Source organism: Aristolochia californica, unplaced genomic scaffold (assembly GCF_029961685.1).
Source record: "Aristolochia californica isolate CCGP_79_NKW_82.1479 unplaced genomic scaffold, dmAriCali1.0.hap1 SCAF_7, whole genome shotgun sequence".
Lineage (NCBI taxonomy): Eukaryota > Viridiplantae > Streptophyta > Magnoliopsida > Piperales > Aristolochiaceae > Aristolochia > Aristolochia californica.
The window spans coordinates 2235188-2259931 of NW_027182268.1; the positions used below are offsets into that span (position 1 = coordinate 2235188).

The window sequence follows — 24744 nt, forward strand, 5'->3', positions numbered from 1 at the left end:
GGTACAGTTCGTAGTGACTGGGAAGTTATATGGGGTTCTACCAAGGGTGTTCGGTGAATTAGGACTTGATGTGTATATTTTCTCATTGTTTAGTGTAAATGCAGTAGTGAAAATAGTTTAATTAATTTTGAAATGTTTTAGAATGTTGTTGAGGATTTTTGAAGTGCTATGGAATATTTTTGCCATGTGGTGAGGAGATTCGGGTGTTATACATATCCACCACATGGTATTTTCTTTTTTTTGTGATTTCAATTTAACCCTTCGACTTTGATTTTTCTCAAATTCATAAGGTAAGTCTAAACTCTATTTTTTTTTATTAATTTAGTGTTGTACTTGATTTGCCTTATAGACAGCTACTTGTATCCTACTTTTGATATTGTTGAGAACTTGTTGTTAATGCCATTTCAACCATTGTTCTAAGATTTTGTTTTCCAATCTTATTTTTTTGGAGTAGGAGACTTTTGAGTCTGGAGGCCTGCTTGAGAATGTCTCATCAGGACAATATTTATATCCCTATTCATAATTTTTAAATTGTTAAAAGTAAACTAGTAAAGAATTGGCCTTTTTTTTTTTTTTTTACCATAATCACGAATTTATTCTGGATGTTCTTACTTGCATGTCAGGGCAATGCGGATGATGTAACAATTGCAGTATTGAAAGAGTTGCCTCCTCTACAAGAGAAAGATCAATCAAGGGGAAGATTTGGAGATCAGTTCATGGGGGGAAATGGGCGAGGAACAACTAGCATGAAGAGAAACAATTATAATTTGTAAATTTGTAATGGATTTATAGTTTTTATTTGGGCGATTGTAAATTGATAGTGATATTTCATTTCATTTTGTTGTGTTTGATTATTGTATAGAGTTTATTTATAATGTTATGCAGTGTTTGAAGTGTTTAGACTATTTTATGGAGTATATATAAACAATTCCATGGAGTGTTTATGGAATGTATAGACAATTTTATGGAGTGTTTATGGACTGTTTATGCAGGTATTATGTATATTGATTATGCCCAATTTTAAGTAGAGGTCGTGCCGAATTTTATATAGGTATTATATACATAGATTATGCTCAATTTTAAGAAGAGGTTATACCCAATCTTATACATGTATTATATATATAGGTTATGCCTAATTTTATGTAGAGGTCATATCCAATTTTATGTAAAATGTATACAGACAGCGATGATTGCAATGGTCTTGAGGATGTGGGTAGCCAAGTAACATGCTTTCGGAGGCAGAGTGCATTAGAATCCACAAGAGCCGCACAATTTTGAGATGCCATATCGACTTCCATGTGGAACGATAAATGATGGTTATATTTTATTACTTTTGAACATGCGTCGTTTATATGTAATAAACTTGTAACTTGATGATTTTAATAATTAAAGGCACGAACTCGTTATTAGAATAATTTTTTTTAGGTTATTAATAAAGTTGTATATGTATTTATTTATTATTTTTTTTCAATTGTATTACAATATTAAACTTCATATTTAAGTCCCTGGTAAATAAAATATAATTAAATTATGCATTTGATTAATTAATTATTTTTAATTTTGTCAAAATATATTATTAATTAATACCATGTAAAAAATCTATCTTATGTTATTAATATAATACTTTTTTATTCATTAACATATTTATTTTTTATTTTCTCTATTGTATTAGTGATTTAATAGTGGTAATTAAAATATTGTTAACTCAAACACTTGGTTTAATTAACTTATTTTTATAATTAATAAAATCAGTGGTTTTAAATTTCGAAGATGAAGATAAAGATGAACTTGTCCACACTAACACCCTATTTCGAAGATTTCGAAGATGAACTTGTCCACACTAACACCTATTTCGAAGATGAAGATAAATATGAAGATGAAGATGAAGATCAAATTTCCAATTTGTTGACTAAGCCCCCCTTAGTTCCCAACCCTTAGGGCCGAGGAAAACATTGGGTCGGGTCCCTCATTTAACCCGACTTCGTTCCCAACCCTGAGGGCCGAGGAAAACAAGGTTCGAGCTCGGCTTAATGAAAAGATCGAGTTGGACAGGGCTGGAGCCGCTCGCAAGCCTGCTTGGCTCAGCGCCACCCTTCGCCCTTTATATGAAATTCGAAACGAAAGCTTCTGTTTTTGCCAGTCGCCGTCGCCAGAAGCTTCGCCTATTCTTGGAGCGAGTCTGCTCTCCGAAGCGGCCCGCCGACTGCTAGTATTCCTCTCTTCTTCTCCATTCAGCTCTCTTCAGTTTGGTGGAAGTAAAAAAAAGCAAAAACAAAAAATGGATCAATTTTTTTGGCAGGGCTATGTTGCTTACTGATAAATGGCAACTAGGGTATTATCAAGATCGAAAATTACCACTCTCTTTCCTGCAATCATCCAAAATATTCTAAGCCCTTCAGTTTATCTGCCCTCCTATTTGAGACCCCAAAGGCAAGCTATTCATGAAGTTGATGAAAGGAGAAGTTCTTACGGTTTCAAAGAGTATCATGACGGAAGGCCAAGAGGCCCTCTTTGGAGAGGAAAAAAGATGCTTGGAAAAGAAGCTCTGTTTGTTATTTTAGGTTTAAAGAGATTTAAACATGACGAGGAGAAGCTGAACAAGTTTGTGGAATCACATGTCTTAAGGTTGTTGAAGATGGACATGATTGCAGTGTTGAACGAGCTGGAGAGACAGGAAGAGGTTATTTTGGCACTCAAGGTAATAGATTACATAGTTTTCTTGGATTGAGGCGATTATGGTTTTGAGGCTTTGTTTTGTGAAAGATTGTGAATCGGATTGTACTGGTTTTTGCGTTCTAAATACAGTTACTATCATCATTTACTTTTTACTTGAAATATCTTCCCTTTGGACATTGCATCCTTATTTAGTTTTGGTACATCATTGATATTAGTGATTGAATTGGTAGCTGCCGTAGTTTTCAGTATTTATAACAGGTTTTAATTTAATGTTTACGAATTAGGAATTGTATAATTCAGATTTCATATTTCTTTTTATATTCATTTCAGAAAATACGAGATAATGCTTTAAAAGAGGAGATGGGCTATAATTGATTTATTACTCCCTTGCTCTATTTCCCCATCCAAATTTTTGATAACTAGGACATATAATTAGGTGAGAGTGTAGGAATTGCTTATTTTTAGATGCTCTGTGACCAATGAAAATGTGCTAGGCTCATTCTTAGTTTGTTATTGAATTTCTGTGGTTTTTCAATTTTTTTGTTTTCTCCCTTTACACTTTTCGTTCTATGCAAGTCTGAAAACAAGGGATATTCGCATTAATTTTCTGTTCCAGTTGATAAAAAATGGACATTTCCAGAAGTTGAACTTCGGCAATGAGAATGTTGAGAAGTATGTGTGCAAAAGTAGAAAAGAGAAATTTTTAAATGAACTTTTGGACAAATACCTTGGAGTAGCAGAAAAAATAAAAATAAATAAACATTCTGTAATTGGTTGATAGACTGATTTGTTATGGAATAAATAAGGGAGTTGGTTAAGGATAGTGCGGAATGGAACAGGAACCTATTATGGTTTGACATCAAGCTGCTATAAAGCTATGTGGAAGGAGATTTCTTGCTGAAAGTTACTTTCTAATTTTGTTTTGAATTCTCTCCATCTTGTTATTTTTACTCTTTGGTATGTTACTCAGATTTGAACTTGAGAGTCAGTTTTAAGCACTCTGTGTAGTAGTTTGATGACCATACTCTTTAGATTTTCTTAACTAGGTTGGTTTAAATTAATGTAGTCTTCACTGATAATTTGACGACTGTTGTCCAGTTTAATTAACATGAATGCAAATTGTTTTAATGAATAACTTAATAATACAACAAGATACAAGGAACTCCTCAAACTACGAAGGAAAGGAGATCCCGATACAAGGGATGGGCGAGAGATGCCCTCTTTAGCTAATACATCACCAATGGAATTTGCTACCCTCAATGTATGCTGCCACAAAACCCAATGAGGCCTACATATGTCTATCTCTTCACAAATGTATCTAAATCATGAAGGGGACTTTGGAAGAATCCCCTTCAAAGTTCTCAATGTACAACTTGCAGACAGGCCTTAATGTACTGATTTCTGCTTCAGCTAAATCCTTCCAAACAATAGAGCCCAGTGCAGCAAATCAAACTGAACCCTTATCATCTGTTATGACACCACCGACCCCAGCCATCTGTGGATTGCTAAAGGAGCTTCTGTCAAAGTTCAATTTAAGGCTGCCTGAGGGGGGATGGTGCTGCTACACTGATGCATGTACCTTCTTGTTAGTCTGCATGATGAATGTTCTGAAGGGACACTTGAAATTGAATGCACTAGGTGGTGGGTTTGGGGGGCTAGGGGATAGCTTTTTCTCTAGAATGATAAACTTCCCTGAAGCAAAATTCATTAAACATAAACTCCAGACTGCCTTGACCTTGTTGTTCATACTTAAAATAAGGTCGTTGAGTTGTTTCTTCCTGTAGAACTCAGTTAAAAGGGGGTTTCTTCTTCTGAGTTATTTTTGGTGCATAATTATCAGGTTCATGTTTTGTCAGGAAGAATCCTTCGTTTCTAAAATTAAAAAAAGGAAAAGGTATTTTAAACAAAATTTGCACTTCCATAGTTGGTGTGGCTGTTAATGGTTGACATGGAGTTTGAATCCAGTATTTTGTTTAATATTTTCTCTATCACATTTTGTTGATTTATACAAAATTTTGTTGTTTTTAGAAATGCATTTTTATTTTCTTTCCTATGAGAATGGTTTCCTCCAAATGAGTTAACGATGAGGTTGTCCATTGCTTTCACAGTGGACACGGACTGGACTAAACAAGGGGGTGTTTTGAATTGCCCACACTACAATGCTCTGAAAAATAAGAGCATATTTCCCTTTCCTCATTTTTTGTATTTCTTGAGTTTCTTACTAATCTCTATTTTTTTCTATTTAGCTCTCTGGCATCCAATTTATTTTAAGGTTGTCATTGGATCTTATTACTGATTTGGGTTTTACAGGTATTTGAAGTAATTAAAAAAGAGAATTGGTACCAACCTGATGTGTATTTATACAAAGATTTGATTGTTGCCTTAGCCAGGAGTAAAAAGATGGATGAAGCAATGCGAGTTTGGGAGAGTATGAAAAAAGAGGATTTGTTTCCTGATTCCCAGACCTATGCTGAAATGATTAGAGGGTTCCTGAGATATGGATCACCTGCTGATGCTATGAATATTTATGAGGACATGAAGAAATCACCAGATCCACCTGAGGAGTTGGCTTTTAGGGTTTTATTGAGGGGGCTTCTCCCCCATCCCCTGTTGAGAAATAGGGTTAAGCAAGATTTTGAGGAGATGTTTCCTGATCGTCATGTGTATGATCCACCAGAGGAGATCTTCGGTGTACATTAAGGTTAAATTGTTTCTGAACATTTTTCTACATTGGGTCATATAGTATTTAAAAAAAGAAAAGAAAAGAAGAAGAAAGGAAAAGAACTCTTTACATTTTTGTGGTTTTCTATGATTGTTTTCACTTGTTTGTTGTTGAGTAAGAGACCTCTGATTCGAAAAGCACGACACACATAGAAGTTAAACTATTATGTGTTCCAGATCTCTGTGGTCAAACACCTCCAAAACACCAGATGGAGTTGGACTAACTCTAGTTCCAAATAGGTTAACTGGTTTTGAGTTCATGACATTGCTTGTCATTATCTTATGATTGTCAATGAATTCTCGGGTTTTTTCATCAAAACAAAAAAAACACTAGTTTTTTTCATCAAAAAATGAATTCTCAGGTGGACAATCTTTTCTTTTCAGGCTATCATCAGATGTTTCTCCATAATCAGTGAGGCACGACCAAAGCTACAACAGGTGCAACATAGAGTAACGATGTTGGTTAAAATGCTTCAACATCAGCAAATCAAAATGTTCTATGACATATTCAAATGATTAGAAGACTCCCTGAGCCAAATCTAGCTCATACCGATTGAATTTATTGTCAGCTTCCCTGATACCAAGATGCCCTATGAAACGGAGGCAGTTTGATTAGTGTGTTTTTTCCTCATGCTAGTTTGTCAGGAAAGTAAACTTTAACCAGGTCCAGTCTGGGGGCTTATCTAGGGAATATTGTAGGATTTCAGTCTGGACTCTGGTGGTATGTTTAGCTTAGGAATATCTTTGTGAAATGTTTTTTTTTTTTAAATGTTAAAGCAACTATTTGCCAAACTATATAATTTCTTTGCATAACATCCTGGTTCATGGGGGTGGAAGTTAAGATACTCCTTTTTTCAGTTCAGCTGGATGCTTCAGCAATGAATATTTGATCATCTGGTTGCTGTTTACTTTGATAAATTATAGTGTTCTAAGCTCTGCTCCCTGCATGGAGATGTTCTTAACCAAGTGCTGATTCAACTTGGCATTCTACTGGAAGACGTTGTCAATGCTTGCTAGAATCTGTATACTGTCAAGCATTTGCTGTTGTGAGATTCCCATGTCTTATGCGAAATCTTGACCGTTTTCTTTGAACATTTGCCACATTTTAGCTCTTTTCTGCTCTTATGTGTTCCCAAATGTTTTTAGGGACACCCTCGAGCTGGAAACAATCCAGCCAGGTAAAATCTTATCGGTAGTTTGTATTTTACAGAAATATTCTATTGTTCTACTCTCACAACTAATGGCAGGGGCGCCTCTGTATGACAACCCGGTGAGAACATAGTAGAACTAAGCAAATCACAGCATTTTGGTTTGGAAATTTTTTGTTGAGAGAAGGGAAAGAGGGACAAAACTGTTTAAACTTTAGAGGGGAAAATAATGCACTTGTTGGCCCAGGAGGGAGGTGAATTGAGACGTTACCATTTAAAATTTGGTGTTTGAATAGAAATTAAAGCAGGAATTAAATAAACATAGACATACCATAAGATTTGAATTCAGAGAATTTTTATAATCGATGTTCTCTTATTGGTATTTATATATTATGAACGATACTCAGAAAATTCCTCAAGTTCTATTAATCGGAAAACCACACAAAAGAGGTTTTAGTTTTCTTTTAAGCTACGAATAATGCTCAATGCACAATTTTTACAAACCTCCCTTGAGATTGTATAGTTTGACTCTAGCTCTAGCAGATCTTCTTATATAATGATTTTTTATTTTTTTAAGTTCTTAGACTTATTGATCAATCAATGCAATTTCAAGCCTTAAAAAAATAAGTTAATTGACCAATCCTATTCGATTGATCAATCATGCGGTGAAGCTCTGGTTTTGCAAATATAAGTATGATCGATCAATATAAGAGACCTGATTGATCATGCTTTATGTCCTTTAAAGGCATGGTTATATTTGACTGATCAATATTGTAGGTATGATTAGTACATGAATTATAAGTATATTCTTCACCCTATCAAGAGTGAAGAAAAGACAAATTACAACAATACCACCTAAACTTGTTTATGACTTTCAACACTCTTCTTCAAGTTGGTGGTAAAAAAAAATCATATAACCCCAGCCTGGTACATACAGTGGAGAGAATTGATAGTCCACCTCAATGTGCTTTATTCTTTAATAAATACTGGTTATCAGAATAGAGTTCCATAAGGCCTTCTTTGTGGAATCCCAATTCAGCTAGAAGGGATTTAATCCAAAAAATAATAAGGAATATGGTGACTATTATTAAGTACGGAGGATGACAACCTATTAATGAAAAAATATGTTGTGAGAATCGCATGTGGCCAATAAAAGCATGACACATTCATGGAGTAAATAAGGTCAAATGCCACTTCAAGAAGCTATGGATTCTTTTTTTAACTACCCCATTTTGTTGAGGGGTGTAAGCACACGAGTCTTCAAGTCTCTAAATATATAGTTGAAATATTTTTAAATGACTCACTCTAAATCTTAAAGTCTTCAAGCCTTTCTCATATGTACTTCTTCAAGATAACTTGACACGTCATGTACCTCCAAGTTCTTGTATTGAATTTGTCAATTCTTTTGCAAAGACTTTAATTTTGCGTCTCTTGAAGGAAATGCATCTGAAATGCTTGAGTTGCAGATATTAGCACAAATATGGTCAAACTATGAATAAAGGTGAACCCAAGTCAACAAGTGTGTTCTCAATTACTCTAGAATTGGAATTAAATTCCTAATACAATGATTCCAGAGGAACCTCCTCAGTTTAGTAGGTACCCTCCTCATCCAAATTGAATAGATCGACCAAGAGGGCAAGTAACCTCCTCAGTTTTTTTAATAGAAATAACTTAATATTATGGTAATTATATCATAACTTTAAAATAAAGTTAGATATACTTTAATTATTTAAATTAGTAAGTTATATAATTAAAACATGTTTAAATTTAAGTTAAAAATATATACCTCAATATATTAATTGATTCACTCATTAAGTCAAGACACGTCTGATACCTGTCAGTTGGCTCACTTTCCCTTTCTCCGGGCGTTCTTCAATGATTTAACCCTGAATTCTAAAACCTTATAAAGGCTAAGGCTCTGGCAGGATAATGAATTCAAAGAAGTAGCATTTCAGAAGTAAATGAAAACTGCTAAGATATTTACTGAACACATATATCAACATGAAGGATTTAAGTAGGAAAGCAATGAGAGTCCATCCAAGAATCCCACTTAAAGAGTAGAAACAGTACAAGAGAAAGCAACATTTGGAAATGAATAGCTGGATATATTGTAGCGGGTCATAGAACCAGATTTAACTCTAGCTGATATATGCTTGCATTCTATTTAGAATTTTGAACACAGTACACAAGAATTAGATTCTCTTAATCTTTACATGAATGGATAGAGGGATGCAAGTAATAATCTCACACCTATTGGAAGAATGTAGCACAACTAACAGGGAATTTACAGAACAAGTATTAAGTATTTATACACCAAGACAGATAGATCAACGAGTCCACCTCCAAAATGCATAAACGACGAAAAGTGTGGCCATCATACCCGCATAAGCAATCCACTTGTCGACACGGTGCCGTCTCTCTATCAGCTTTAAAACAGAGTTGGAAAGACCCACAGTATTCAGGACATCCAGTGCTTTTCTCTGTGCTCTCTGTAATAAAGATAAAGAAAGAGTTCAGAAATTCTTAGAAGCAAAGCATGCTCTGGTGTAAAAAGAACTGGGAAAATTTGGTTGCACTGACACCCAAACATGCAGAATAGTAGTCAAGAGTTCAATTAAAGATATACAAAATTGTGAGTATTATTTTTTTGAGTAGCTAAACTGAAAGATTACCCTTTCTACAAATTCTACGAACATTCTTTATTACTGCAGTGTTACTATGAATAATTCTCAACAAAAATATAATAAAGACTAGAGGCAAGTTTTGAAGGAAAAGCAACCCAAAATGTCAAGACTACCTTCAAGTAATCTCTTTGTTCTGCATATTTGCCTAGAATGGCCACCCCCGTAGCATATGCTTCATCAAGCATCCTCGATGAGTTATGTGCTGATTGCATTGCTTGAGCTTCCTCATCGAAAATTCTCAAAACATAAGCAGATTCTCCATTCTGATGAATAAAAGAAAATCAGTAAATCATCAAGAACAAGTCAATGCCTTTTCATTATCATGGCAACCTTGTGAAAATAGGTTTTGACAAAGTCATTCTGCTAGTGATCATTTCATCAAACTGACTGTACCATAGGATTCATCCCATGCTCTTAAAAGATTATTGGGTATTAACTAAGGCTAATACTTTTGTTGCCAACTGAAACACATTGTGACTGTGGTCTCATTCATTTGCATATTGATGTTTTGGTTATATTAATCTTCTATTTATGTTCAGTTATTTAATTATTTTAGTACTTATCTTGTAGTGTTTAACTTTGGGCGTAATTAGGACAAGGGTAGTTTAATTGTAATAGGATTCTACTTGTTTACTCTATTACAAATACAGGCTCATTGTACTCAAATTACAATAAATCAACAAAGTTTTCATCTTTTCAAAAATTCAACATAGTGTCAGAGCATGTTCTATGAGTTGACTCATTCAACCGACAGAGATAATGTGATCCTTTTTTAATCTATCTAGTAGTTTAGGTTCATATTTATCTTTTTTCTTTCATTCCTATCCTAGTACCTGTTGTTTTCTTGGTGTTAGAACATCCACACTAAACTTTTAATATTAAAAATTATATTTTGACGGAAATATCTTCAAGTCTACTTTCCAACACAAATAATTTTGGTAATTGAATTTTTCTACAAAGAGAAATCGACAGAAATTTTTTTATTTTTTAATGCAATGTTGCAATAGAATTAGTAGACAAGGACTTGCTTCAACCTGCCTTTCTGATTTGCAGTAGAATAGGGGAACATGGATGGCCCTTAGACAATTCATAGAGAAATAGCAAGCGAGGAGGCCCATGTACAGTATTCACTAATTTACTGAAGCCATCTACAAAGTCCATAGACATGGCCTGGTGGATACAGGAACAAAGAGATCCAAAGTTTTTTAACGCCCTTCAAGATATGTATGAGGATGCTATATGTGAAAAGTTAAAATTTGAGGAATAAAAGAAGAAAATAAAAGAAATTAGAGAGAGGAGAGAGTGAAGAGTGAAGAGTGAAGAGTGTGTGCCATAAGCACTCCATGGGGGCAGAAAATCGACCCCCTTTTTTATTTAAAAATTACTTAAGTGAAATAGGTAAAAATTACAAAAATACTCATCATGACTTAAATCCACATAACTCACTAAATACATATCAGAATAATCTGAAAATTGAAACTTCTACTTCCTAACCGTTACTCTTAGAGTCATACAAGTAGGGTAAAAAGACCAAACTAGCCTCATAGGAATTTTACACTCTCCCTCGATCTGAAGCACATATACCTAAAAGTTCCAACTTGTTACAAAAAATCCCAACTTCTCACTTGCCTAAAGCGTTGGTAAATATATCACCAATCTGGTCACCTGACCAAACATATGGAGTAATTATTGCTCCACTCACAACCACATCCCCGATGAAATTACAATTAACTTCGACATGTTTGGTCCGCTAGTGGAATACTAAATTGCTTGCAATAAAAATTGCGTCTTGATTATTACAATACATGGTCATAACTTGCTGGTAGAGAAGCTCAACTCCTGTAAAACTGATTTGAGCTATATAAGGTCGCTAACCACACGAGTCATTACTCTATATTTTGCTTCTCCACTAGAGTAGGCCACCATACTTTGCTTCTTACTCTTCCAACTAATTAAATTTCCACCAGCAAACACACAGTAACCAACAATTTTGATCGTGTTTAGTCCGCATCGAAGTATCTCTCTATCTTTAAATGACCATGTGGAGTAAATAACAAACATTGCTCTAGTGCCACCTTCGAATATCTCAATATTCTTTCAGCTGCCTCCAAATAAAATTTATGTGGACATTCCATACATTAATTAATCATGCTTATAGCAAATAATATATATAGAAGTGTAACTGTAGCATCAATCAACTTACCTACTAACCTCCTGTATATGGTCTTATCTATAAATTCAGCACTATTTTCATCATGAAAATAATGACCTACCTCCATAGGTGTCTCTATAGGTTTGGCTCCTATAGTCCATACTCCTGCAACATATCTGTAACGTACTTCCTTTGTGTTAAAACAACTCTTGCCTTGCTTCTAGAACCTCTATCCAGAGGAAGTATTTGAGTGACCCCAAATCTTTGGTTTAAAAGTGCTTAGCAGCATGCTTTTTTACCTCATCAATAGGATGTCTAATGGACGTAAGAATATCTTTCCTAATAGTAGTAGGGAGATCCAAATCGCTTACCTCATGTGCCACAGATAAAGAGGGTGTTGGCAAACGTAGTGGAAGAGATCCTTTGATGGTGCCTTGGGAGGTTTTTGGCACTAATAAGCTCATAGTGGCTTTGGTCCTGCAACACTAGGCATAGGCTAGTGACATCCTCCACAGGACTAGGAGCAACAATATTTGTATTAACAGAAGATGGAATAGACAATTTGTCTAACATAGAGAAATGGAACGTCTTCAAAGAAGGTTACATTAGCTGATACAAACGTCTTCCTAGTGGAAGGACAGTATTGCTAATAAATTTTGTGTGAGTGAGTATAACCTAGAAAAAACACATTTAACAACTCTACGGGATAAGTTATCAATAGGATGGCCAAAGACATGCACAAAATACACACATCCAAAGATACAAGGACAAAGAGGAAACAGTCCAACATCCAGTTTAAGAACTTGAAAGAGAATTATTCCCACAAACACTAATGACTACATCCTTGTGATAAAAAAGGTAATAAGAACTGGATCATCCCAGTAAGATTTTGGAAGATGTATACAAAGTACCATAGTATGAGTAACTTCAAAAAGACGATAGTTCTTTCTCTCTGCAACTCTATTCTTAAAGAGTGAACATACATGAAAATTGATGAATAATATCATGAGTGTCACAATATAAATCAAATATACGGTTCATAAACTCAAGCACATTATCAATACGAATGATACGAAGAGAAGCACCAAACTGTGTTTTTATTTCATTATAAAAATACAAAAATACATTAAAGACTTCATATTTCTCCCTTAGGAGATACACCTAAGTAGTTTGGCTGAAATCATTAATAAATGAAACAAAGTAATTATAACCAAAGATGTTAGGGATACGACAAGGTCCCCATACATCTGAATGTATTATTCAAAAAGACTACTACATCTGAATATATTATTCAAAAAGACTACTACATCTGAATGCATTATTCAAAAAGACTACTACTACGACTTTGACTTGACAAAAATGACACTCGATGGTGCTTCTGAAGCTAACAAGATTTACACAAACAATAAACTTTGTTGGAAATAACCCAATCAACTTTGTTGGAGAAGGATGACCCAACCGCAAATACCACTACAAGGGTGAACCAACCACATGGAACGCTAAAGAAGTCTATTGTGATGAACCTTCCAAGTGGTATGGTTCATCGCCCTCATCCCCTTAACCAACCATACTACTCGTCTGGAGGTCCTAAAACAAACAATGAGTAGTGATGAAACTTAGGATTCCATGATGTATAATCACAAAAGAAGAGGATTAAAGGGTGAGAAGAAGAAGAAGAGTTGTGGAGAGAAGGTTTTAGGAGGAGAAGAAGAAGAGTGATGAGTTTGGAGAAAAGAGGAGGAAGATTAGGGTAATGTACTTGCCCAAACCCTCCCCCTTAAGTTGAATTTATAGATGTCAAAATTACTAATATGACAAGAATACCCTTCACCCTGGTAAGAGTGAATAAGAAACATAAAAAACTCAGTTCGGCCAGATTACGAAGTCTGAAATTTATCAGATTATTTATTTCAAAAGAAGTATATTTTATGAAGAGAAGTTACACTTGGTTGAAAGGTATTTAAGTCTAGTTTCAAAAGGAGAAAATTTCATGTCAATCATATCTATATTTAAGGAGATATTTGTATAGGAAGAATCAAAGGTCATACTGGTATATTGTTGCATGTGAAGATCCAGATTTAAGCTGAATTTTTTCTTGTGCTATCCAATGAGCTAACTGTTGAAGCTCAATCTAGGACACCAGATACAATACCAAACAACTCGAATAGAAGATGTCTCACAGCTGTCTGGAGTGGAAGAATTCGTCCAAATTGGCTTATCAAACTTATCCCAGCACATACTAGAAAATTGGTGCATGCACAATGTATAACCTTCTATCACCTTTATTATCCCCACTACTTCTACCTCTACCAGAACTATCTCGGCCTCTGCCTTTGCTACCCCTCCACATCCATGTGTAGTCTCCAACCGACTCTTTGCAAGCTAAATAATGAGGGCAACAGCCTCCACCCCCTTAGTTTCTTTACTACCTTGTAATGTCACAGCTATTTCTACATGCACTACCTTGTAAAAAGCCTTTGGGAGTGATGGCACATCATCAAAGACAAGCAACTGAGCTCTGACAATATCAAACTTAGGTCCCAAACAATCCAAGAACTTGGCTACATGAATTTGCCTCTTTCAAAGCTCTTTCTCTTCTATGGTAAACGAATGGTCGATACTAATCTTCTATAAAATACCTTGCAACTACTCACTGTAATATTTTGTTATTGTCCTATCATTCCTGTTTAGGGTAAACAACTTGGCATACAATTCATAAATTCTAGAAAAATTATTCTCCTGTGCATACAGAGATTCAAGAGAAGTCCAAATTACCTTTGCAGTTTCACAACTCATAATCTGACTTCTAAATTTCAACTCCATACTATGGTGTAAGCAGGTTATTGCCTGACTGTCTCCGACTTCTCAATCATCAGTTATAGGAACAGGTGGATCATCTCTAAGGCACTTAGTCTTCCTTTTAGCCTTAAGATAGATCCAAACAAATTTGGACCAACTAGGTAATTCCGACCATTCAACTTCTCTTTAGTAATAACTACAGGATCTTTACCTTTAGAATTTCCAATTCTCTAATAGGTGTGATTATTTCACCAGAACCAGCAATAATAGATCAAATTAATTAGCAACAAAAACAGGAATTAACCGTCACGATATGATGCCTGAGCAGTAGTGTGGGCCCACACAAAAAAAACAGGGCTTCCAAATCTTCAATCCAACCAGAATCAACCAATTTTAGAAGTACCAAGGATCAAATCAACACAATATATGAAACTTCATAAAAATTATGGATGAAATCAGCATATATGGTGATGATGCAAGCACTAGGCATAGGATTGGAACCCTGCGCAGAACTCAATTGGGATAATCCCAAGGCATAACCCTTCAAAGGCACAAAATCAATGGTAGCACAAGCCATCAACCCTAGGGTTATAGCACAAAAGAAACTGAAAGCATCTAACTTTGACTTTCAATCAGCAGGAAATTCTTAAATTTCCCTTTCCTGGAATGTGAAAACTTCAGAAAGATAAAAAGCAACACCTAAGAAGCTCTGAAACAGGATCTTATGGCTCTGATAACATGTGAAAAGTAGAAAATTGAGGAATAAAAGAAGAAAAATTAAGGAAAGAGAGATGAGAGTGAAGAGCGTGTGCAATAAGCACTCGATGGGAGCAAAAAATTGAACCACTTAAGTAATAAATCACTTAAGTAAAATAAGTTACAGTTATAAAAATGCCCCCTCGTGACTTAAACCCCCACAACTCGCTAAATACAAATCACAACAATCTGAAAATTGAAACTTACACTTCTAACAACAAAACCACCTTATTGCTACTCCTAGAGGGCCATACGAATAGGTTAAAAAGACCAAACTACACTTAAATGAATTTTAACACTGGTTAAGGGGAGAAAAGTAGGCAGTCTATTTCCCATACCAGTAACGCAACCAAGGATCAGCTCCAAGCCCATGAATTCATGCAACTGACATAGATCGGTTAACTGCCCATACTCAAGAGAAACCTGCTTACATGTCGTTTGAGGAGTCACTATTAACTGGATGAATGCAAGGAGCAAACTGGAGTGGGCTGAGGACAGTATGATTAAAAAGGAAGAATGAAGTAGCTGGGGTAAACATGTTTATGATAAAGCTATGACACAGAAAAAGATGAAGAATACATTTTGCTGAGTAAAACTACAACTGACCAAGAACACCAAAACATGCAATCACGCAATAATTTTGAAAAGTTGCATGTTTCTGTATTAAATATCATAAAACAACTTAAAAGAATGTGTTGCATACAACTCTTTCTAGCAATTCCGCCCTTTCTTTAGCTTCTTGAATACGGCTCTGTCCACGGAGTAACACTGAATCCAGACTTTCTTTCAAGGAATTGACTTCTTCCACAATGCGCTCAACTTTCCTGCACAGTTAAAATAGGCATTAGAAAAGATATAGGCAAATAGGACAAAGGGTATAGAAGGATAAAGATACCGTTTCTGGAAACAATAGTTATAATGGGGTGAAGAAACTATTTCTGAAGTGAAATCCATTACATACAGAACAAGCAGAATGAAAAAGAATGTGAACCGAAAAATGATAATTATTTAACATAACAAAAAAAATTGCAATGGTATGCAGAACTCTATCAAAAAGGAATATGATTATACAGACAAGTGAAAAAAAATCTAGAAAAAAAATTAACTTGCAGCAAATAAATTTTTAGTCCTTCAATGAGTGTTTTAAATGGTGATAGCCAAGCTGATCCAACTGATCCTCATTACATAGCCTATCAAAGCTTGTGCTGATTGCTTTTAAGGCAAAATTTTCCATTTTTTATAAATGGAGAAAGCCACAATCCCTTCTCCAGCCATTCTCATATACTAAGCAGAAGACACTCCCCCAGATATGAGAATGGCTGGACCCAATTCTACTGAAAGTTATCAAGCTTCAGCTTGATTTTTGTAACCCAAACATAGTTTGCCAAATCTTAAGTTTCACATTCTTTTCCCCTCTCAAATTGTGGCTCACCACTTCTTAGTTGTAGATGAAACTTTTCATCTTGGGAGCTTAATTTTAGAAGAGGTCAAGAGGCTTTTGAAGCAAGTAACCACCTCTTATGCATCAACATGCCCAACATTGGGAGAAGGGAGAATAACTTTACCAAAATATGGCACCTTTAGCTCATACAATGTTGCATCTCAATACAAACAGCTGATTGGCCACATCCCCAGCTCCACGCAGAAAGTGGCTCTTACCTGGAGAATGCCACCTAAAGTCACTCACTTCCTTTGGTGTGGCATGAAAAGTAAAAATGTTTACAACTTACCAGCTTATTAGGAAAGGCCAAATTATTAAAAACTAAACTTGCAAGCTTTTCATTGGAGGAAATGATTGATCATCTATTTATTAATAGCTGCTTTACAGCTCAAATGAGCAAGTTTGGGTCCAATTTCGCTTTGCTCCTTCTCTCTACCAACTCGTTGAGCAAATCATGTTTTTCCTAATAGAGTCAATCACTAGGAAACTACGGCTAAATCTCTGTGGTGGCCACCTATAAGGAGTTTGGGAAGAAAGAAGCAAAAGAATTTGGGAACCGCTAGATCTCCATTGGCAGGGGAATCGAAAAAAGAAAAAAGAATAGCACACTACTTACTCTTCTAGACAACTAAAATCCCAGAGCTATAACATATTACAGGCGCCATTATTAGGGGTAATTGAAGATCCATCACCTCTTACCCCATCCATCGTACCACCCCTGCCGCTGAGTGCTCCCTTTGGAAGGTTGAAACTGAATTTTGACAACCATCAAGGGGTAATCCTAGACTAGCTAGTGGGGTTGGAGTAGTTATTAATGCTAATGGTGGTATTAACTTGGTCTTCTCTACTCACCTAGCAGACACCCAAGCCAAGGCGGGCATTTCTCTCCCACACTTTGTTGTGGAGTCAGGCCCCTAGACCTAGGTTTGTAATTTTTCTTCTCCTTTTTATCAATATACGCACCATTCATAAAAAAAAAATATATATATATATATACATACACTTGGTCTTCTTTACTCATTTCAGCACATTGTGACTCACCTAGGTTGAACTGAGAACTTTCCTTGAATGGTGGGTGGTTTTACTAGTAGATTCGGTGACTCTACCATGGTTATCAATTGGGCCTGTAGGAAGTCCACTCAACCTGGGCATCCTCTCCACAGCTTGTTTTTGGAAGTCCATCCCTATAGCCTCTTGATTTTTCTTTAGCCCTACAACTAATGTTGTGAACTGTAATCTCACTTCTATCTTAAAGAATCTTTTTTCACAATTTCACTCTTTAGCCTTACTTTCTTCCAAAAGTCATAGTTTTAACTTAATCAACAGACATAATTTACAAAAGATTTAAGCTTGAAGAAATAGAGTGAAAGATATTCAAAATAAAGAAAAAATCACTTTAAAAAAAAAAGAAAAACTAAATTAGTTTCAAAATATGTCACATTATTCTTAAAACTCTTCAACATTCAAACTATTGTTTATGATATTTTTATCTGCTAACTCTCAGTGTGTATGCATGTGTATAACGTGTATGTCTACACATAAATGATGTGAGCACAAGCTAGACTTCAAGTAGAGCAATTCATCTCACTAGTAAGTTTTCTTTTGTGAATATCGAATACTAATTGATGGAAAAAAAATTAAATACAGAGAAAAAGTGTAATGAGGCCAGCTCCCAAGGCCCCAGAAGATTCAATAAAACCTACATCAAGAAGTTGAGATAACACAATTCTTTTCCGGAAGAGATAGCATTTGCTAATGAAGAACAAATTCCACAAGATTACATGCAACTGAGCAATGTCCTTAGCTCATAAAGAAAACCGGTGCAGCTTCCGAGGTCGACCAACTGAGCTCTTCATCCAGCCAACAACTTTGAGTCACCTTCTACAATTAAGATGGTCAAAGTACTCCTTGTATACATTCAGCCCATGAAGCGTAGCTCTAATTTCTGCTTCCGAGGAAGGCATGTGCCTTAAAAAGATCCAAGGCTACTAACAAGATATAACATTATGGCCTCTACTAACTCTAAACTACTAGCTAAAGCCAAGTTCCCAATGATCTGCCATCAAAATTTGATTTCAAAGCACCTCTTGGGGAGTCTACCTAATCATCTTTGGACGGTTGTGAGAAGAGACACTAGCACTATGCCTCCAACTTATCTGAATCATTTCATCAGGAAAAACCTCAAGATCTTTCAAAAGCTTAGCCTTAAATAAGATGGAATTTATAGCTTTCAGAATAACAACTCCCACAACTATTAGCTTATTCCAAAAGTTACAACTTTCTTGCAAGCCAATTGTTCCATGGATGGCTGCCACAGTAATCACTCAAAGAGCTTTTCACACACTAGGTAATGAGATGTTAAGCACCTAGCCAATACTACCCAAAAGACTGGTCTGTTAGGAGTGGAAGACAGGTAATCAACCCAGGACCATAACTACCTAGCCCATACTAGGGTCGTGTTATGGGCCAGCCCATACTAGGGTCGTGTTATGGGCCAGCCCATACCAGCCCATAACACCACACACCCCATCACGAGCCGACGACCACGGCGGCTCACCGACACTGACCTGACCCAAGGATGACATGAGGACCTATCAGTATTCACGCCTTTGTACGCTTAATCCAGCCTTTGCGCCCCGCAGGAATCGAACTCGCGACCGAGGACCAGCTCTGATACCAAATGTTAAGCACCTAGCCAATACTACCCAAAAGATCGGTCTGTTAGGAGTAGAAGACATAGGTAATCAACCCAGGACCATAACTACCTAGCCCATACTAGGGTCGTGTTATGGGCCAGCCCATACCAGCCCATAACATGAGATTGCAAGGTATTGCTTCAATGTGGCTTTCAAAGAGTTGAGAAACCAAAATTGGATATCAAACCCTTGAGAGAAAAGATTACCAATTAGACAGCAGAAGCGCAATTACAAAGCACATGATCAATAAAGTCATTCTCTGACCCACAGAATTTGAGAAGTAAAGATAATGTCTGCAATCCCCTTTTATAAAGCTGATCAGCAGTATGTCTTTCCTTTCTTCACACACTGTCAGAGAACTTGATCTCAAGCTGAAGCCACAAGTTTCCAAGGTAAAGCTGTCGGTTATTCATGATGTACCCAAGATCCTTGAAGTAGCAAATAGAAAGAGGCGACAGGAAGTTCACCTGAACTGGTCTCCAAAAACTCTTATCATATTGTTGGCCCTTCAAGTAAAAAGCATCAAGCAACACTGCAAGCAACCTAATCTGAACAATCCCATGATCATTAAGGTTACTCCTCAAGTTGAAGTTCCATCCATTTCTTCCTCGGAATCCATCAAAGCATCACTAATTAATACACTAGGATTTCTAACCTATCTAAAGATGTTTCAGGAGTATACTCAAGAGAGAGTTTTTGAAGAGCAGATATGGAAGAGTCTTACATGACTTTCACAATAAGAAGTCTCATAGAGCCAGAATTAATATGGCGGAGTCTTAAAGGAGTCTCATAGGAGGAGGTCTCATAGAAGAGTCTCAGTTAAAGGTATTTTAGTTATGTTAGTCTTATATTTATGTTCAGTTGTTCAATTGTTTTATGACTTATCTTTTAGTATTTAACTTTGGGTATAACTAAGATATGTGTAGTCTAATTGTAATTGGATTCTACTTGTTTCTTTTATTATAAATAGATGTTCATTTACTCAAACTACAACAAGTCAATGAAGTATTTATCTTTTCCTGAAATTTAACATGGTATCAGAGCAGGTTTTGTGAGTTGACTCGGTCAACCCACAGAGATAATATGATCCTTTTCAAATTTATCATCTCTAGTCGTTTAGGTTTGTATTCTATCTTTTCTTTCTTTCCTATCCCAGTACCCATTGTTTTCTTGTCGTTCGCACCTCCACACCTTTTCATATTGCAAATTATATATTGACAGAATGATCTTCGCGTCTACTTGCCAAAACGCAGAATTTTAGCTATCGCAGTTTCATACAAAGAGAAATCGATTTTTAAAATAGAAACGGTCAAACTACAAGAGAGGTTCAAGTTGCAGCAGAAAGCTTCAATTTTGAGCCGTTTTATACCATAAAAACGATATGGATATTTATATGTCAAAAGAAAGAGATGAAAGTCTATTTTCTACCCTATCAAACCGATTTTCAATCTGACTTTTCTAGAGGGCGATATCGATTTCGCAAGGGTCAATGGTCAGGTTAGTCAAAGAAGAAAGAGTATTCAGTTCAGCCAGATTACAAAGGCCAAAATCTATCAGATTCTTTCTCTCAAAAGAAGTATATTTTATGAATAAATATTATACTTGAATGAAAGGCATCGAAGTCTAGTTTCATAAGGAGAAAATTTCATGTCAATCTTATCTATATGTAAAGAGATATTACCATTGGATTCAGCAACCATCAAGCTACAAAATGAAGAAAATACAAAGGTCATAACAAACTCAAGAACAAAGCTTTTTATGTCAAATTAGATATCCAATTAAAGCTTTTTGAGTCTAGTTTCTTAAGAAACAAACGGTTTGTGATTCTGATTTATATTGTGGGAGATATTGATACTAAAAGTCAGTTCTACCGAAATATTTCCTTTTATCCTAGAATCTTAGTTTTTTAGCCAAATTTATCTTCTAATCAGAGAGTTTTTGTCAGAATTAATCACTCCATGATGTGTTCATTCAAGATATGCAAACATTTCTTGCTTTGATGTTGTTTTCAAGTTTTGCGTTTTCATTACTTGGTTGTGTATCTTATGCATTGTCAAGTCCGAAAAATAGGTCACCCCTAAAAAAAGTTATTCTTGGTCAAATTTATTAAGTTCTACCGTTATAGTCTCCCATAGTTTTTCAAGAAAAAAAAGGTCAAATTCTAGATTCATTTGGAAGTGTGAGTGTTATATACTCGCCTACTTCTGGTTAAAGTTGTTTTCCTCTAGTATTTCTTCAGTTTACCTTCTTGTGTTTTTCTCACTTCAGCACAATGCCTAAACCCATTACCTAAAAAGTGTAAGAGTATGCCCAACATCCAACTTGAGTCAAATCTTTTATTCATCACCCAAGAAGTGATTTGTGTTTGAGTTAGCTTTAAAAAGTGAGTAATCACTTTGTTATGCCCCAAAGTTGGGCAGTCTTCTGCCTTTAAAATTGAGCAGAGTGTGTTTCAGACTATGAGCATTTTGACTGGTGTATAGAGCTTTGTCGTACGGCTAAGAGTGATTTTCTTCTCCCACATTGTATTTTATCTAAGTCGGGTCTCTATGTCCTTTTTATCCCCAACTTGAGTGGGAGAAGTAGAAGAGGAAATCCAAGAAAGAGACTTTTTGTTCCACATATTGTGGTAATGTTAATGTGACCAAAATATTCAAGAAAGGGGGAGAACAAATGATGGATTTAACATATAGGAAAAAAATTTAGCCAATGAAGATTGAAAACCAAGATTGAAGACCAAGAATCCTTTTCATTGCAAGCTGAAGTTATAAACTCCAACTAGAGAAGGAGTATTGAAGAGCAAATATGAAAGAATCTTATAGGAGTCACAGGAGGTCTCACAAAAGAGTCTCGATTAAAGGTGTTTTAGTTATGTTAGTATTCTATTTATGTTCAGTTGTTCAATTGTTTTAGGGCTTATCTTTTAGTCTTTAACTTTGAGTGTAACTAGAACAAGGGTAGTTTAATTGTAAATGGATTCGACTTGTTTCCTCTATTATAAATAGAGGTTCATGTACTCAAATTACAACAAGTCGATGAAGCATTTCTCTTTTCTAGAAATTCAACAAGAGCCCACCAAACTAGATTTTTTCCCCAAATTTCACCTGAGAACCATCTCTAACAATGAATCTAATGCCTTGAGCGAAAATAGGATTTCATGTTATATATAGATTCCTGAAAGCAGATGCATAAATCAGCAAGCAACTCACACATGAGATTGTTGACAGTTGGAAGCCACAGACTTCCTCCATAAGGCATTTCTTTTCATTACCACCACAGCCATTTACCAAAATTATTTATATTCAATCAAAAGGGTCAAGAGAGTTCACTGATTTATTTTCCTTGTTTCAAAGTTGAAATTTTTGTATATGAAATTTTTTATTTTATTTACCTTCATCTCAACTTTAAAATCCAAAAATTGAATATTTTCAAGGTGGAAAGTAACCTAAAACAAACATTTCTATGTCAAATGGCACTGAAGTAAAATTAAACAAAATTTAGGGCATTTTTAGAGAAAATGAGCAGGATTTATTATTTTTAGAATGAAAGATTCTCTACTACAAAACTTGTGGAATGTGGATGCATCTCTGCCGGTCCTTGAAAGCTGCTTTTCTAAGAAAGAAGACTGAACTCTCAAAAATAATTTTTCCAAAGTGAAAAGATGAAGAACATATGGTCAGGGTTAATAGTCTCCCATAATGAGGTGTTGCTCTAAGGAAACCCTAAAGCATGCCAAATGTCAGCAATTTGGTCAGGCTCCAAGGGGTTATGAAACCATGATACGGAGAGATAACTGTGGATGTCCTTAATATTATTTCTGAAAAGAGGTAGCAACCATGAGAGGTCAGTATTCTCTGCTAATAGCTGATGACAACAAATGAGTCCCCCTCCACCTGAAGGGAAGCAACGGAGCAAGAAAACCTTGCAAGCGAGCACAAACCAGTGCTTCTATGGAATCACAAAGCCCAAAAGGATCAGAGTCTACTAGATGGCAGTGACCAGTGTAATCATGAAGAACACGTCCTCCACCAGCTGATCCATGATCAGCCCAGTCAGTCGCCGTCAAATTTATGCTTTGTCCAACCCTTTTGAAGAAGTCTCATTGATGCATCACTTCTCTCTTGGAGTCAATTCAGAACGCATCACCCTCCAATACTCACTAATTACTCAGTGATGCATAGTGCTGGAGGCCATGGAATTTGCTACCACAGAAGAGAATGAGGTATATGTCTCCTTCAATAATTCCACAATGAATCCACTAACGTTCTCAAATGCTCTTCATTTTCTCTGTTCTGAAATTCCCCCAATAATACTGATCACAAGAGTCACCATAAAATCTTACAAATTTTCAGCAGTTGTAATGATATATGGAACCAACTCAAAAAACAAAACTAGGAAGATAAAATGGCAGAAAAACTTCAGCAACAAGACACTCAGATGTCAAACGAAAAGTAACAGTGCATAAAACATCAGTCAACTGTTGCATACTTGGAGTTTGTCTTGCTATTTATCTTGAGGGAATCAAGCCATAGCAGTGGGAAAATACGTACTTGGTTCAATATTGATATTTAGTATGATATTCTATCTATCACAGTCTTTATCACTTTCAGATAAATCTACATATATAAAATTTAAATGATCTCCATCAGATATCATAAATTACTTTAGTACTATCACAAATTGCGCTAGAGAGGCTATCAGACATTGTTCACAGCATCTACTCATAAAATTTATTCAATAGCACTTACTGTCCCGCACATGAGAATGTTAACATATAGGAATTTCGGTCGATTACTCAAAAATGGCATAGAATTTTCAGAAACGAATACCATCATACCCTCAATAAACGACAAGGTAAAGACAGCTCATGCAGAAGGTGCTCGTAAAGATTATGTACCTTCTCCAGAGATCTCTTTGGCCTTTCGTCCCCAGGAACCGCCACAGACGATCCATTTCGACGCAGAGGGATTGAATCTGAGCAATTTCTCTCCGGATGGAAAATGCAAGCTCCGGGGATTCAACAGCTTTTGATGATGTAGAATCGAGACGTTCGAGCCTCTCCACACCATCTCGGACACTAAGAAGAATCCGCGTTGAGCTTTGGTAGATCTCCGACAAAGTGCCTCCTCCTTCCATCGAGACCACAAAGAGAAGAAAGATTAACGTTTGTCGCGTAAATCGAATCCAGAGAGCGCCAAAGATCCGACTCGGGGCGGGTAAAGAAGGAAAAGAAGACGACCCATGGGGCGGGTAAGAGGCCCTGTTCTTCGAATTCACTTTCTCGAGCCAGCTAGTGCACGTGAGGGAAAATGAAACTTACCCGAAATTGTTATTGTAGGTAGCGCAGAAAGTGAAAGTGAAAGTGAGAGTAAAACGAGTGAAAGTGAAATCCAAGGGTTTACCTCTCAAATCCGAGTGTTTATCCTCTGAAATCACCTTCACTCGCTCCCTCTAGACGCTCTTTGCATCCCTCTCTCTCGAAGCTCTCTGCATCCCTCTCTCAATGCTCCTCTCGCCGATGACTGGTTCTGAGCACCGAAGCCTTCTTATCGCCCTCTCGTTATCTTTTGCAATCGGAAAGCTGAAGCTGAGACCAATAGACATGATAAAAATTTGCATCATTCTCATCAGAAAAAATTACAATAAACCCAAGTATTTTGAAAGTGGGTCA

At 36.0% G+C, this 24744-nt stretch overlaps 2 protein-coding genes across 3 annotated transcripts; one reads left to right on the plus strand and one right to left on the minus strand.

Moving 5' to 3' along the window:
- The first annotated feature begins 2093 nt into the window (after positions 1-2093).
- LOC137936928 (protein THYLAKOID ASSEMBLY 8-like, chloroplastic) lies at positions 2094-6254 on the plus strand. The gene is made up of 3 exons (XM_068781903.1): positions 2094-2698; positions 4987-5377; positions 5782-6254. The coding sequence occupies exons 1-2, from the start codon at positions 2321-2323 to the stop codon at positions 5374-5376; spliced, it is 768 nt and encodes a 255-aa protein (XP_068638004.1). The 5' UTR covers positions 2094-2320; the 3' UTR covers position 5377; positions 5782-6254.
- Positions 6255-8649: 2395 nt separating this feature from the next.
- Positions 8650-24381, minus strand: LOC137937156 (membrin-11-like). 2 transcript variants are annotated; one of them, XM_068782237.1, is made up of 4 exons: positions 23971-24306; positions 15643-15760; positions 9343-9492; positions 8650-9034 (listed from the first exon to the last, which is right to left on the minus strand). In XM_068782237.1, the coding sequence occupies exons 1-4, from the start codon at positions 24207-24209 to the stop codon at positions 8873-8875; spliced, it is 669 nt and encodes a 222-aa protein (XP_068638338.1). In that variant the 5' UTR covers positions 24210-24306; the 3' UTR covers positions 8650-8872. The 2 variants fall into 2 exon arrangements, with proteins under 2 accessions (XP_068638338.1, XP_068638339.1); XM_068782238.1 differs by having other exon boundaries at positions 8651-9034; positions 15640-15760; positions 23971-24381.
- Between the last annotated feature and the right edge of the window lie 363 nt (positions 24382-24744).